Source organism: Scylla paramamosain, chromosome 21 (assembly GCF_035594125.1).
Source record: "Scylla paramamosain isolate STU-SP2022 chromosome 21, ASM3559412v1, whole genome shotgun sequence".
Taxonomy (NCBI): domain Eukaryota; kingdom Metazoa; phylum Arthropoda; class Malacostraca; order Decapoda; family Portunidae; genus Scylla; species Scylla paramamosain.
Window position 1 is genome coordinate 22,850,404 of NC_087171.1, and position 14,902 is coordinate 22,865,305.

General features: G+C 43.1%; 1 protein-coding gene across 2 annotated transcripts; it reads left to right on the top strand.

The window, feature by feature from the left end:
* Positions 1-486: 486 nt before the first annotated feature.
* Positions 487-10,820, top strand: LOC135111274 (uncharacterized). 2 transcript variants are annotated; one of them, XM_064024509.1, is made up of 7 exons: positions 487-1,036; positions 1,238-1,407; positions 1,541-1,804; positions 2,977-3,234; positions 8,192-8,361; positions 9,270-9,362; positions 10,245-10,820. In XM_064024509.1, the coding sequence occupies exons 1-6, from the start codon at positions 529-531 to the stop codon at positions 9,316-9,318; spliced, it is 1,419 nt and encodes a 472-aa protein (XP_063880579.1). In that variant the 5' UTR covers positions 487-528; the 3' UTR covers positions 9,319-9,362; positions 10,245-10,820. The 2 variants fall into 2 exon arrangements, with proteins under 2 accessions (XP_063880579.1, XP_063880578.1); XM_064024508.1 differs by having other exon boundaries at positions 9,270-10,820.
* The last annotated feature ends 4,082 nt before the right edge of the window (positions 10,821-14,902 follow it).

Consider the following 14,902-nt stretch of genomic DNA (forward strand, 5'->3'; position numbering starts at 1 on the left):
TATCATTTTGGTAATTGTCTAGAGTCCTTACCGGGCCTTATTACTGGTCTATTCACTTCAATTCTTTTACACATACCTTCACATGCACCTAAAACATCATTTTAAAGTGGGGGACAAATGCCCCCTTCCCTCTAGTCCAGCAAAATTGGGGACATGTGGGAAGGCGGGGTTTTTGGGTGGGGGAGACATAAATCAGCGAGCGATTTTCGGCCAGGTTAGGTTAGGTTAGGTTAGGTTAAGTTAGGTTAGGTTAGGTTAGGTTAGGTTAACCTAACCTAACCTAACCTAACCTAACCTAACCTGGCCGAAAATCGCTCGCTGATTTATGTCTCCCCCACCCAAAAACCCCGCCTTCCCACATGTCCCCAATTTTGCTGGACTAGAGGGAAGGGGGCATTTGTCCCCCACTTTAAAATGATGTTTTAGGTGCATGTGAAGGTATGTGTAAAAGAATTGAAGTGAATAGACCAGTAATAAGGCCCGGTAAGGACTCTAGACAATTACCACGATATTTAGCCACAGAAAAAAATGCAACAGTGCAGTTGTGATGATTTTGGAACAACGCAGCCCACTATCAGCCGTGCAATATCACAGACAATTGATGCACTGGCTGACCCAGAAATAATCTGCCAGTTCGTGGCTTTCCCTCACACCCAGCGTGAAGTGCAGCAAAAACAGGCAGAGTTCATGCAAGTAACTCAGTTTCCCGGTGTTGTGGGAGTGATTGATGGCACTCATATAAGAATTGTGTCTCCTCATGTCGATGAACATGTATATGTGAACAGGAAACGCTATCACAGCATAAATGTGCAAGTAGTATTTGATGCTCACTATAAGATTCTTGACATTGTGGCAAGGTGGCCTGGCTCAGTCAACGATGCAAGAATACTAGATAAGTCAGCACTCAAACTGATGTTTGAGGAACAACATGTACCTGCAGGATGCTACCTTCCCGGGACAGTGGCTATCCCTGTAAGCAGTGGCTCCTCACTCCTTACCTTCGCCCTCAAACTGTTGCACAAGCTAATTATAACAGGTGGGTTTATTTGTAAATAGTGTTCTGTTAGGTTTAGATATGCTTTGAACGAATCTAGTAGCTTTCTCCCCAGGGCCGCCCTCCCGCGTGTGCCCGCAGCCCCTACAAGAACCGGTCCCTGCCCCCCTTTGGGCACGCTCTCCTCCCAAGGCTAAGTCCCCGGGGCGTGGCCGCCCAAACTAACCCCCCTCCTCCCAACAGTTCCAGTACCTTACGATGCAGCCGAGGGGACTGACGCCACCACCACCACTGCCACCACCGCCACAACAAGGGTTATTCGAGTGGGGAACATGCTTCAGGTGTTGCCCCAAGATGCCTCAGCCCCGCAGCCCCACTTCCCCATGATAGTGCAGGCAGGGAATGTCATACAGGTGAGAGAGAGAGAGAGAGAGAGAGAGAGAGAGAGAGAGAGAGAAAGTTTTTTACATACAGAAAGGAGAGACAGAGATAGAAAATCAATCTTACTACTACTACTACTACTTCTGAGCACCTCCTTCCTCTCAGGTTGTTCCAGCTGACAACACGCAGGTATTAGGGGCAGAAGTTGTTGGAGTTGGTCGGGTCATGCAAGTGGTTGGAGTCCCAGGCTTTCCCCCGACCCCAGCCCCAGACCCCTGCCCCAGCCACCCCTCTCCCTGTGACCCCTGCCCAGTCATCCCTCACCCCCTCCTGCCCCCCTGCGGTGCTGCCAGCGGGGGTGATGGGAGGTGGAGGTGGGCCACACACACCTGGGTTAGCTGTGGCTTGGCTTATCTCCCTCCTCAGCAGGTGAGAGAGAGAGAGAGTGTATATACATCTGTTGTTATTGTATTTATTTGTCTATATTTTCCTTACAGAGTGATTGATTGATTAAATGATATATATTGGTGTTAATATATACAGACAGACTGGTATATAGACATTCTGATATGTGATGGCCAGTCCATGGAGCACAAGGTCTTTGTGGACTAATGAATATTTTACACTAAGGTTTAAGACCAGTGTTTTATTCAGCTATCATGAAAAAAAAAGAAAAAGACAGTACATAATTATTTAGTAAGTAATTCATAACTTTAACCCAATCAAATTATAGATACATGCAAAAAAGAATTATATCAATAACAAAAGTAAATAATAATAATAATAATAATAATAACTATTACAAATTACAAACAATTACATATGTTTATAATAGTAGAGCTGATTACAATTTGAAAACTAATAAATACAATGAATAATTACTTGTTAAGTGTTGTTTTATCAGTAATTTAAAGGAATGTAATGGTTTGTTTTTAACTGTGTCCGAGAGCCGGGTCCAGTGCTTGGTTCCTCGTGAGACGACACTCTGTTGGGCACGGGAGGTTCAGCAGAAGGGTGTCCTCAAGTTACCTGTCTGTCTTAACTGAATATCATGAGCCCGTGTCTCTTGTGTTTGTATTAAGAGCTTTGTATACAAACGCCAATGTCTGGAATACAGTAATGTCTCCCAGTTTCTAGGAGTTTAAGATCCACTGCTATGTTCGGACTTGTTACTGTTTGTCTTATTCCACATTAGCTTTTTTGGGGCAAGAAATAATTTATGAGTGTAGGTTGCACTAGGAGAAAAGAGAGAGAGAGAGAGAGAGAGAGAGAGAATGTTTTAGATATTATTATTATTATTATTATTATTATTATTATTATTATTATTATTATTATTATTATTATTATTATTATTATTACTGCTACATATTTCTCTCTCTCTCTCTCTCTCTCTCTCTCTCTCTCTCTCTCTCTCTCTCTCTCTCTCTCTCTCTCTCTCTCTCTCTCTCTCTCTCTCTCTCTCTCTCTCTCTCTCTCTCTCTCTCTCTCTCTCTCTCTCTCTCTCTCTCTCTCTCTCTCTCTCTCTTACAATAATAGTTTTACCCTTCTCTCTCATCCTCTCTCCCACTCTCCACTCACTCACTCTCTCCCTCCTTTTGCAGCAAATCCCGAGGATCAACGAGGACATGGTGGACCCAGAGATTGCAGCAGCAGCCGAGAGAGAGAGAGAGAAGCAAGAGAGGAAGGAGAGAAGGGAGAGGAGGAGGAGAGAGAGGGAGGCCAGGAGGGAGGCACGTCAGAGAGAGAGGGAGAGGAAGAGGTTGATTCTGTTACAACAACAACTGCAACAACAACAACAGTTAGTCAGTGAGGAGGGGGAGGGGCCGTCCTCTGATGCTGAGGATGAGGTATTGTTCAGGGTAAGTAGTAGTAGTAGTAGTAGTAATGCATCATTTTTAAACTTTCCGAGATAATCTTATTTCAACAGGTAGAGATGAAAAAGTCTTCTAACTGACAAAAAAAAAACATTATCTATTTATTTTGTTATGTAGGCCAGCCAGCCGTGGGGGGGGACAAAACTTCAATAAAAGAGACTCTCTGAGGTGTGGCTCCCCAAAATAGAATTGCAAATGGTAGCCAGAATTTACATGAATACTGGAGGGTGCTGTCAGGCCAAACCAGCTCCCCATCTGTGCCTATTGCAGTGTCTGGCCAGCCACTAGTGTGTTTTGGGGGCTCAGACCAGCAGATTCCCACTGTTTATTCACTGTTTGTGTTGATGCAGTGTCTGGCCAGCCACTTGTGTGTTTTGGGGGCTCAGACCAGCAGATTCCCACTGTTTATTCACTGTTTGTGTTGACGCAGTGTCTGGCCAGCCACTTGTGTGTTTTGGGGGCTCAGACCAGCAGATTCCCCACTGTTTATTCACTGTTTGTGTTGATTTAGTGTTTGGCCAGCCACTTGTGTGTTAATGGGGGCTCAGACCAGCAGATTCCCACTGTTTATTCACTGTTTGTGTTCATCTAGTGTTTGGCCAGCCACTTGTGTGTATGTAGGGGACTCAGACCAGCAGCTTCCCACTGTTTATCCACTGTTTGTGTTGATGCAGTGTTTGGCCAGCCACTTGTGTGTTTTGGGGGCTCAGACCAGCAGATTCCTACTATTTATCCACTGTTTGTGTTGATCTAGTGTTTGGCCAGCCACTTGTGTTTATGTAGGGGATTCAGACCAGCAGATTCCCACTGTTTATCCCCTGTTTGTGTTGATCTAGTGTTTTGGCCAGCCAGTTGTGTGTTTTGGGGGCTCAGACCAGCAGATTCCCACTGTTTATTCACTGTTTGTGTTGATTTAGTGTTTGGCCAGCCACTTGTGTGTTTTGGGGGCTCAGACCAGCAGATTCCCACTGTTTATTCACTGTTTGTGTTGATCTAGTGTTTGGCCAGCCACTTGTGTGTATGTAGGGGACTCAGACCAGCAGATTCCCACTGTTTATCCACTGTTTGTGTTGATGCAGTGTTTGGCCAGCCACTTGTGTGTTTTGGGGGGCTCAGACCAGCAGATTCCTACTATTTATCCACTGTTTGTGTTGATCTAGTGTTTGGCCAGCCACTTGTGTTTATGTATGGGATTCAGACCAGCAGATTCCCACTGTTTATCCACTGTTTGTGTTGATCTAGTGTTTGGCCAGCCAGTTGTGTGTTTTGGGGGCTCAGACCAGCAGATTCCCACTGTTTATTCACTGTTTGTGTTGATCTAGTGTTTGGCCAGCCACTTGTGTGTTTTGGGGGCTCAGACCAGCAGATTCTCACTGTTTATTCACTGTTTGTGTTGATCTAGTGTTTGGCCAACCACTTGTGTGTATGTAGGGGACTCAGACCAGCAGATTCCCACTGTTTATCCATTGTTTGTGTTGATGCAGTGTTTAGCCAGCCACTTGTGTGTATGTAGGGGACTCAGACCAGCAGATTCCCACTGTTTATCCCACTGTTTGTGTTGATGCAGTGTTTGGCCAGCCACTTGTGTGTATGTAGGGGACTCAGACCAGCAGATTCCCACTGTTTATTCACTGTTTGTGTTGATGCAGTATTTGGCCAGCCACTTGTGTGTATGTAGCGGACTCAGACCAGCAGATTCCCACTGTTTATCCACTGTTTGTGTTGATGCAGTGTTTGGTCAGCCACTTGTGTGTTTTGGGGGCTCAGACCAGCAGATTCCTACTATTTATCCACTGTTTGTGTTGATCTAGTGTTTGGCCAGCCACTTGTGTTTATGTAGGGGATTCAGACCAGCAGATTCCCACTGTTTATCCACTGTTTGTGTTGATCTAGTGTTTGGCCAGCCAGTTGTGTGTTTTGGGGGCTCAGACCAGCAGATTCCCACTGTTTATTCACTGTTTGTGTTGATCTAGTGTTTGGCCAGCCACTTGTGTGTTTTGGGGGCTCAGACCAGCAGATTCTCACTGTTTATTCACTGTTTGTGTTGATCTAGTGTTTGGCCAGCCACTTGTGTGTATGTAGGGGACTCAGACCAGCAGATTCCCACTGTTTATCCATTGTTTGTGTTGATGCAGTGTTTAGCCAGCCACTTGTGTGTATGTAGGGGACTCAGACCAGCAGATTCCCACTGTTTATCCACTGTTTGTGTTGATGCAGTGTTTGGCCAGCCACTTGTGTGTATGTAGGGGACTCAGACCAGCAGATTCCCACTGTTTATTCACTGTTTGTGTTGATGCAGTATTTGGCCAGCCACTTGTGTGTATGTAGCGGACTCAGACCAGCAGATTCCCACTGTTTATCCACTGTTTGTGTTGATGCAGTGTTTGGTCAGCCACTTGTGTGTTTTGGGGGCTCAGACCAGCAGATTCCTACTATTTATCCACTGTTTGTGTTGATCTAGTGTTTGGCCAGACACTTGTGTTTATGTAGGGGATTCAGACCAGCAGATTCCCACTGTTTATCCACTGTTTGTGTTGATCTAGTGTTTGGCCAGCCAGTTGTGTGTTTTGGGGGCTCAGACCAGCAGATTCCCACTGTTTATTCACTGTTTGTGTTGATCTAGTGTTTGGCCAGCCACTTGTGTGTTTTGGGGGCTCAGACCAGCAGATTCTCACTGTTTATTCACTGTTTGTGTTGATCTAGTGTTTGGCCAGCCACTTGTGTGTATGTAGGGGACTCAGACCAGCAGATTCCCACTGTTTATCCATTGTTTGTGTTGATGCAGTGTTTAGCCAGCCACTTGTGTGTATGTAGGGGACTCAGACCAGCAGATTCCCACTGTTTATCCACTGTTTGTGTTGATGCAGTGTTTGGCCAGCCACTTGTGTGTATGTAGGGGACTCAGACCAGCAGATTCCCACTGTTTATTCACTGTTTGTGTTGATGCAGTATTTGGCCAGCCACTTGTGTGTATGTAGCGGACTCAGACCAGCAGATTCCCACTGTTTATCCACTGTTTGTGTTGATGCAGTGTTTGGCCAGCCACTTGTGTGTTTTGGGGGCTCAGACCAGCAGATTCCTACTATTTATCCACTGTTTGTGTTGATCTAGTGTTTGGCCAGCCACTTGTGTTTCTGTAGGGGACTCAGACCAGCAGATTCCCACTGTTTATCCACTGTTTGTGTTGATCTAGTGTTTGGCCAGCCATTTGTGTGTTTTGGGGGCTCAGACCAGCAGATTCCCACTGTTTATTCACTGTTTGTGTTGATCTAGTGTTTGGCCAGCCACTAGTGTGTTTTGGGGGCTCAGACCAGCAGATTCTCACTGTTTATTCACTGTTTGTGTTGATCTAGTGTTTGGCCAGCCACTTGTGTGTATGTAGGGGACTCAGACCAGCAGATTCCCACTGTTTATTCACTGTTTGTGTTGATGCAGTATTTGGCCAGCCACTTGTGTGTATGTAGCGGACTCAGACCAGCAGATTCCCACTGTTTATCCACTGTTTGTGTTGATGCAGTGTTTGGCCAGCCACTTGTGTGTTTTGGGGGCTCAGACCAGCAGATTCCTACTATTTATCCACTGTTTGTGTTGATCTAGTGTTTGGCCAGCCACTTGTGTTTATGTAGGGGACTCAGACCAGCAGATTCCCACTGTTTATCCACTGTTTGTGTTGATCTAGTGTTTGGCCAGCCACTTGTGTGTTTTGGGGGCTCAGACCAGCAGATTCCCACTGTTTATTCACTGTTTGTGTTGATCTAGTGTTTGGCCAGCCACTAGTGTGTTTTGGGGGCTCAGACCAGCAGATTCTCACTGTTTATTCACTGTTTGTGTTGATCTAGTGTTTGGCCAGCCACTTGTGTGTATGTAGGGGACTCAGACCAGCAGATTCCCACTGTTTATTCACTGTTTGTGTTGATCTAGTGTTTGGCCAGCCACTTGTGTGTATGTAGGGGACTCAGACCAGCAGATTCCCACTGTTTATCCATTGTTTGTGTTGATGCAGTGTTTGGCCAGCCACTTGTGTGTATGTAGGGGACTCAGACCAGCAGATTCCCACTGTTTATCCACTGTTTGTGTTGATGCAGTGTTTGGCCAGCCACTTGTGTGTATGTAGGGGACTCAGACCAGCAGATTCCCACTGTTTATTCACTGTTTGTGTTGATGCAGTGTTTGGCCAGCCACTTGTGTGTATGTAGGGGACTCAGACCAGCAGATTCCCACTGTTTATCCACTGTTTGTGTTGATGCAGTGTTTGGCCAACCACTTGTGTGTTTTGGGGGCTCAGACCAGCAGATTCCTACTATTTATCCACTGTTTGAGTTGATCTAGTGTTTGGCCAGCCACTTGTGTTTATGTAGGGGACTCAGACCAGCAGATTCCCACTGTTTATCCACTGTTTGTGTTGATCTAGTGTTTGGCCAGCCACTTGTGTGTTTTGGGGGCTCAGACCAGCAGATTCCCACTGTTTATTCACTGTTTGTGTTGATCTAGTGTTTGGCCAGCCACTAGTGTGTTTTGGGGGCTCAGACCAGCAGATTCTCACTGTTTATTCACTGTTTGTGTTGATGCAGTGTTTGGCCAACCACTTGTGTGTATGTAGGGGACTCAGACCAGCAGATTCCCACTGTTTATCCATTGTTTGTGTTGATGCAGTGTTTGGCCAGCCACTTGTGTGTATGTAGGGGACTGAGACAAGTTTATTTAATGTTCAGTGACCCATTTGCAGGCACAGGGGTGTTGAGGAGCTGGGTGTGCAGGAGACAGACAATTACAAAGGTTTACAGTTCAAATGCTACATGTATCTTCAAAATACAGATAATAAGTAGATAAATATTGAAATTAATATAAAATACCATTCTTTGTTTAACACTTAACCAAACTTAACCAACATACACACACACGCTAACTCAGACAGTTCCCTAACTACCTTACCATCCCGCAGGAGGCCATGTCGGAGGTGCCGGTGGTGGGGTCGCCAGTTCCGGAGTACGAGGTGGAGGAGGAAAAGGAAGAGGAGGACGAGGAGGAGGCACGGATAAGGAAGAAGAAAAGATTATTACCTGTAGCCCTCCCTCCAGCTGATAAGGGGATATTAAGGAGCCCTTCCTACAGGTGTGTCTGTCTACCTGTGTGTCTCTTTCTATCTCTCCTTTTCATTTTTCCAGTTTCCCATTATTTTCTCCACCCTCTCACTGTCTTTTCTCAGCCTCTCACAACCTGTCACACCCTCTCCCAGCTATTCACAGCCACTCACAGCCTCTCTCTCTCACTCTATCTCATTCCCAGTGTATCCAGACCATTCCAGACTTACCCCAAACTGTCCCCAAGACTTCCAGTCCATCCCAACTTCTCACAGCCTCTTCCAGCCTTTCACAGTCTCTCTCTCTCTCTCTCTCTCTCTCTCTCTCTCTCTCTCTCTCTCTCTCTCTCTCTCTCTCTCTCTCTCTCTCTCTCTCTCTCTCTCTCTCTCTCTCTCTCTCTCTCTCTCTCTCTCTCTCTCTCTCTCTCTCTCTCTCTCTCTCTCTCTCTCTCTCTCTCTCTCTCTCTCTCTCTCTCTCTCTCTCTCTCTCTCTCTCTCTCTCTCTCTCTCTCTCTCTCTCTCTCTCTCTCTCTCTCTCTCTCTCTCTCTCTCTCTCTCTCTCTCTCTCTCTCTCTCTCTCTCTCTCTCTCTCTCTCTCTCTCTCTCTCTCTCTCTCTCTCTCTCTCTCTCTCTCTCTCTCTCTCTCTCTCTCTCTCTCTCTCTCTCTCTCTCTCTCTCTCTCTCTCTCTCTCTCTCTCTCTCTCTCTCTCTCTCATTCCCAATGTATCCAGACCATCCCAGACTCACCCCAAACTATCTCCAAGACTCCCCTTCTCTCTTCCTCTCCTCTCCCTCTCTCTCCCTCCCCTCTCTCACTCTCCTAACTCTCCCCAGGAGAGGCCCCAGTGGTGAGCAGATGGTGATGCTGGAGATGATACTGGCATATTGAGTATTATAATTAGCCATAAACACTTGCTTGCTTACTTTCATGTCTACACAGGTTCGTTCGATGCAAGGAGTTGGCACAGGAGGCGTCCGAGGCTGTGTAGAGCGGCCGTCTGAACCTGGTGCCACAGCTTACTATGTTCAACAGGTGCGTGTGTGTGTGTGTGTGTGTGTGTGTGTGTGTGTGTGTGTGTGTGTGTGTGTGTGTGTGTGTGTGTGTGTGTTTTGTGTGGTCATTTCACTATCTATCTATCTGTTTAGTTTGTCTCCATCTGTCTGTCTTTCTGTCATTGGTCTGTCTGTCTGTCTGTGTATTGCAATGATTTTTCAGTTATGTATTTTATTTTTTATTCTTGTGTACTTGTGTCTGTCTGTCTGTATGTATGTATCAGTCAGTGAGTCAGTCAGTCAGTCACTCAGTTAGTCAGTTAGTCAGTCATTCAGTCAGTCAGTTAGTCAGTCATTCAGTTAGTTAGTGAGTTAGTCAGTCATTCAGTCTGTCAGTCACTCACACAGTGTTAATCCTCCTCTTCCTCCTCCTCCTCCTCCTCCTCCTCCTCCTCCTCCTCCTCCTCCTCCTCCTCCTCCTCCTCCTCCTCGTCCACCTCCTCCTCCTCCTCCTCCTCCTCCTCCTCCTCCTCCTCCTCCTCCTCCTCCTCCTCCTCCTGTTCCCCACCACCCCTGCCGAGAGGTGAGTGTATGTACGTGTGTGTGTGTGTGTGTGTGTGTGTGTGTGTGTGTAGTAATAATAGTAATGCTATGTACATATATAAATACTGTTAATATTATTGATAAAAAATATTGATGATGATGATGATGATGATGATTCAGTGGTGATTATGAAAATGTGCATTACAATATAGGGTAGATATTATTGTTATTACCTGTGTGTGTGTGTGTGTGTGTGTGTGTGTGTGTGTGTGTGTGTGTGTGTGTGTGTGTGTGTGTGTGTGTGTGTGTGTGTGAGGAATAATTGAATAATTGAATAATTGATGCTCTCTCCTTTGCTATTCATTATATACATGGACAGATGCCTGAAGGAAGTGTGTGTAAGGGAGGATAAAGAGATCATGCTGGCCTATGCAGACGATGTCGCTGTCGTGACAGGAAGCCAACAAGATCTTCAAGAGGCCATGACAAGATGGAATGATGTTTTAAATAGGGAAGGAATGAGAATGAACAAACAAAAAACTTATTTACTAGTGGACAAGCAACAAGTGATGGTGTGGCTCTGAGCCACTGTAGTAGGGATGTTATGGTTTAAGTGTAGGAAGTTGCAAATGCTCACCTAACAATTGCACCTTAGTAGAAAAACACAAACAGGAAGTTTATGCAAGTTTTTATCCTTATATAAAATGTTGTATTGCATCAAACCTCCATACATTACTGTCTCTATCCAGTATGAGACCGGTGTTCAGGAAGCACAAGCATGTGCTGAATAACAAGAAGCCGGCATTGGTGAAGGTGACAACATTTCATCTATTTATACATACTTTTTATTATTAAAGCTTATCTTATAATTATTTCTGAAGAGATTGACTAATTTTTGTAGTATTTATGACTTAGAACTATGATAAAGCTATGAATTGATATAATTCCTGATTTGTTTTATCTTTTCATTATCCTTCCTTTGTTAATTGAGCATTTTATATTACTTAGCTTAAAAATGCAAGAACGGTTCAGAAGTATCCAACCTTGGGCTAAGGGCCAAAATTATGGTATCATTCAAAATGTCCTTCAAAGAAAGCCCTCTGTAATCCAACACACTTAGCCCATTAATCCTTCCATTTCTCATCAATTTGTTCAACATTCATATTTTTCCCTTATAGGGTTGAACAATTTTCATGGGTTCAGAGCAAAAGGCTTCCTCATTCCTCCCCAAGGTATTCTCGGATGGTAAGCAGGTTTGACTCTGGAGCAAACCTGACCAAGGGCTACTGCCCAAGGCTACAGAGGTTCCTCTCCCTGAGGCTGAATGCACCATGTGAGATGGTTCTGTTATGTGGATGAATGTCATGGTGGATAGCAGTGCCACCACATTCCTACAATCATCCATCACTCCACTGCTCAAACGCTTCTGCAACCAATGATAGGTATGCTGCCACATTCTGCATGGTCTCCTTGGGCTCTCAGATAAGGATACTGTCAACAGGTTTGGGATTGCCAAAAAATCATAAGGAGCTATGTCTGAAAAGTCCAGAGAGAGAGAGAGAGAGAAAGAATGAGCAAGAGAAAGAGTAGGATGAAGCAAAGGAAGAGTCAAGAGGGAGGAAGAGAGAGTAGGACAAGAAAAAACAGAACAAATAAATCCCCTACACGTCTTGTCTCCATTCACACAAGCCATGAAAAGCTTGTCCATCCCTGAGTGCTCAGAAGCAGTGTTCCACTGATGATGTGGAAACTTGAGACACCCCAATCATTTAATGGGCTTTAGTAGGTTTTGTCACCAGTCTTCTGTGTGTCACTGACTACATTTTGAAATTTTTATCTGTTCTATTTAATTTTGTGTGTATGTACACAATGTTTATGGTCAATAAACTATTTATAAAACTATTTATCTGTGTGAGTAAGATAAAAGCAGTTATTGTTATTATTATTATTATTATTATTATTATTATTATTATTATTATTATTATTATTATTATTATTATTATTACACATTTTCCTCCTTGTATTTAAATATTATTATTATTATTATTATTATTATTATTATTATCATGAATTGTTCTTGTTTATAAATAAAATACTGTAACTGATTATTATTTTTTTTTATCATTCATTTAGACTCTCTCTCTCTCTCTCTCTCTCTCTCTCTCTCTCTCTCTCTCTCCTCCTCTCTCTCTCTCTCTCTCTCTCTCTCTCCTCTCTCCTCTCTCTCTCTCTCTCGAATAAAATGACTGGTGAGGAACTCTAATAATTAAAGTGCTAAAAAAATCCATTAAACTACGAGAAATAAGACAAATAATTAATGACACACCTAATAACACAAACAAGGAGTAATAAACAAAACTTAAGCCAGAAAACACGAAAAGATAAAACTATCATATAAAGAAATACGAAGTAAAAAAAAAAATCATGAATATCAAATAAATAACTCACATATAATCAATAAACACGTAAGGAACAGTAAATAAACAATTAAGCCATTCATTGCAAGGGCCACAGTCAGAAAGTGAAAAAAAAAAATGCTTAGTTAAATACCGAGGCTAAATAAAACAAGGAATTAGACAAATGACAAATAATTAATAAATACATAAGGAATAATGAATAAACAAAAATTAAGCCAGGAAGACTATTATAATTATTGCAAGGAGACGATATGTATGTATGTATTGTATGTAATTTCGAGGTTAAAATGGCTCAAATCTGACCCAACAGCAGGCCATAAGTGAAGGTGTTCCTCAAGGCAGGGAGGGGGGGGGGGGGGGAGCAATGAATAGGGGAGGGGGCTATAAAACTATTGGGGGGATATTAATTAATGACGCATCCAGTTTAGCGTGTGTGTATATTTCGCGTTGTGATAATTTAAAGGTTTTCTCGCGTTTTTATCTTTATTTATTTATTGATTTTATTTATTTATTTTATTTTTTTGGCAGGTGTTATATTTGTTGAGTGTTTTAAGTAACTGTGGCTCATTGCATCAAAACTCCATTCATTACCTTCGTGGGAAGGTTCAATTTGGCAAGGTTTTATTTCGCATTTTGGGTTTTGTAGTAAATTATGCATTTTCTCATATTTTTCTTTGCTGGTATTGTCCCTTCCACGCCATATATGACTGGAAAGTTGGGGGCGCCTTCCCCCCCCCCCCCACCCTCCACTGCTACGTTTTTTTTTCTTAATCAGTCAGTCAACCAATCAATCAATCCCTTCATGAATCATACCCATTTCCAGGTGTCACCCCCACCCATAGATCTCTCATTCTGTCATGTATGAACAAGTGCTAAGGGCAAGCTGAACAAGTACAAAGGGCAAGCCAGCTGTCTCTTTTAATATTCTTGCCTGAAATAACATTACAAATGAGGGTCTATTAATCATCCATTAAATAATCCATTTTTATTGCTTTCTCATTCTTCTTGCTCTGTGTATTGTTAAATTGGATGGTTATATCATTTGTCCCCTTCCTGTGTTTTAGTGTGCCATTACCTGTCCTCTCTTCCAGCTGATATTTAGTTTGTACTAAAATAGACTGGCATAACTTTACAATTTATACACAAATAACAACATAAACCAATAATGCATTGATATTATGCATGATAGGAGTGGACATTTCCACTCTACATCATTAATGAATGCATGATGAGACGCACACTATTACAAAGCTAATGAGTTCAATACAAACACTCAATAACAATTTCAATAACTTTATTAAAAATAGCAATCTTTATAAATCATGAAACCAACATCAAATGCACAATAATGCAAACACTTTTTACACACACACTCTTTAATGATATTTCCTAATATACAGTATAATTCCAAACAGAGAGAGAGAGAGAGAGAGAGAGAGAGAGAGAGAGAGAGAGAGAGAGAGAGAGAGAGAGAGAGAGAGAGAGAGAGAGAGAGAGAGAGAGAGAGAGAGAGAGAGAGAGAGAGAGAGAGAGAGAGAGAGAGAGAGAGAGAGAGTGATGAACTACCTGGGGTCATAAATGCAAAGTACAGGTATCAGTCAGGCAAAGCATAGTGCTTGCCTGTCTCATATGGAATGTAAAAACATGGCTTCATATCATTCCAGACCTGGGATTATGGCCAAAAGTTACCAACCAGTGCTGAGCAAAATCCAGTAGAGTAATATTCAGTATCATTGAATTACTGACAAAGTAAAGATCATTATGTGCAATGATACTCACTACCTAGGAGCATTTCAGGTTACTACCAAGAGTCTGACCATGCTGGCAGGGATGGTTAGGCTACAACACATTACATACTTCTCCATTCAAATCAGTCAGCTGATTAAATGGTGAGTTAAACCATTTTGATCATCTAAATCATATTAAGGCATTGGATGAGACCCTGGACAGCTTGGGTCAACACCATACATAGGTACTCCACTACTCTGTGGGAGACACTTGATTGTGGCAAGAGTCATCACAATACCAAACACCATCCTTGACAAAGCACAGCATGGCCCACTCATCCACAGGAACCCAGCCATCTCTAAGGAGCAAATTAATGCTGCCCAGTGTCACTCCTCATCACTTTTAGGGAATAAGAAGTAGATCCCACCCCAGCACCATCTTTACATAGAATATAATACAGAGGATAGAGAAGGAATACAAACAGGGCACATGGTATGGTATAGAACACCAACCCTCACTTTTGGAAAACCCCAGCCACTCAGTAGGAGACCAGCCAGTCACCATGGCTATCACCTGGGGATTCTTAGGAACAGGTGTTAGGTATAGAATGAGAGATAAAGAAAACTCCCAATACATTTCAAGTCTATACGCAAGTCTCCATAGATAGACAAAAAAGTGTTCATGAATTAAACACAATATTGTAAGTTTTAAATGTTATGTGGTACCTTAGATAGATGGACAGGTCACTTGAGAAGAGAAAATAAGAAATGTCTTAGGAAGAGTATTTTGTCATATGTATGAATATATATGACTGTATGACATAGATGACTGGTGAAGTAGATTTTGTCCCTTATCAGAGTGGTTGTGTAGCTGAAACAAATTAATGATTATC

What these genes read in the sequence shown, in the direction of transcription:
- LOC135111274 (XM_064024508.1), top strand. Translation starts at nt 529, where the DNA reads ATGCAACAGTGCAGTTGTGATGATTTTGGAACAACGCAGCCCACTATC. An exon ending in AGGCAGGGAATGTCATACAG is followed by an intron (nt 1,408 to 1,540) that starts GTGAGAGAGAGA and finishes CCTTCCTCTCAG; the next exon opens with GTTGTTCCAGCTGACAACAC. An exon ending in CTTATCTCCCTCCTCAGCAG is followed by an intron (nt 1,805 to 2,976) that starts GTGAGAGAGAGA and finishes CTCCTTTTGCAG; the next exon opens with CAAATCCCGAGGATCAACGA.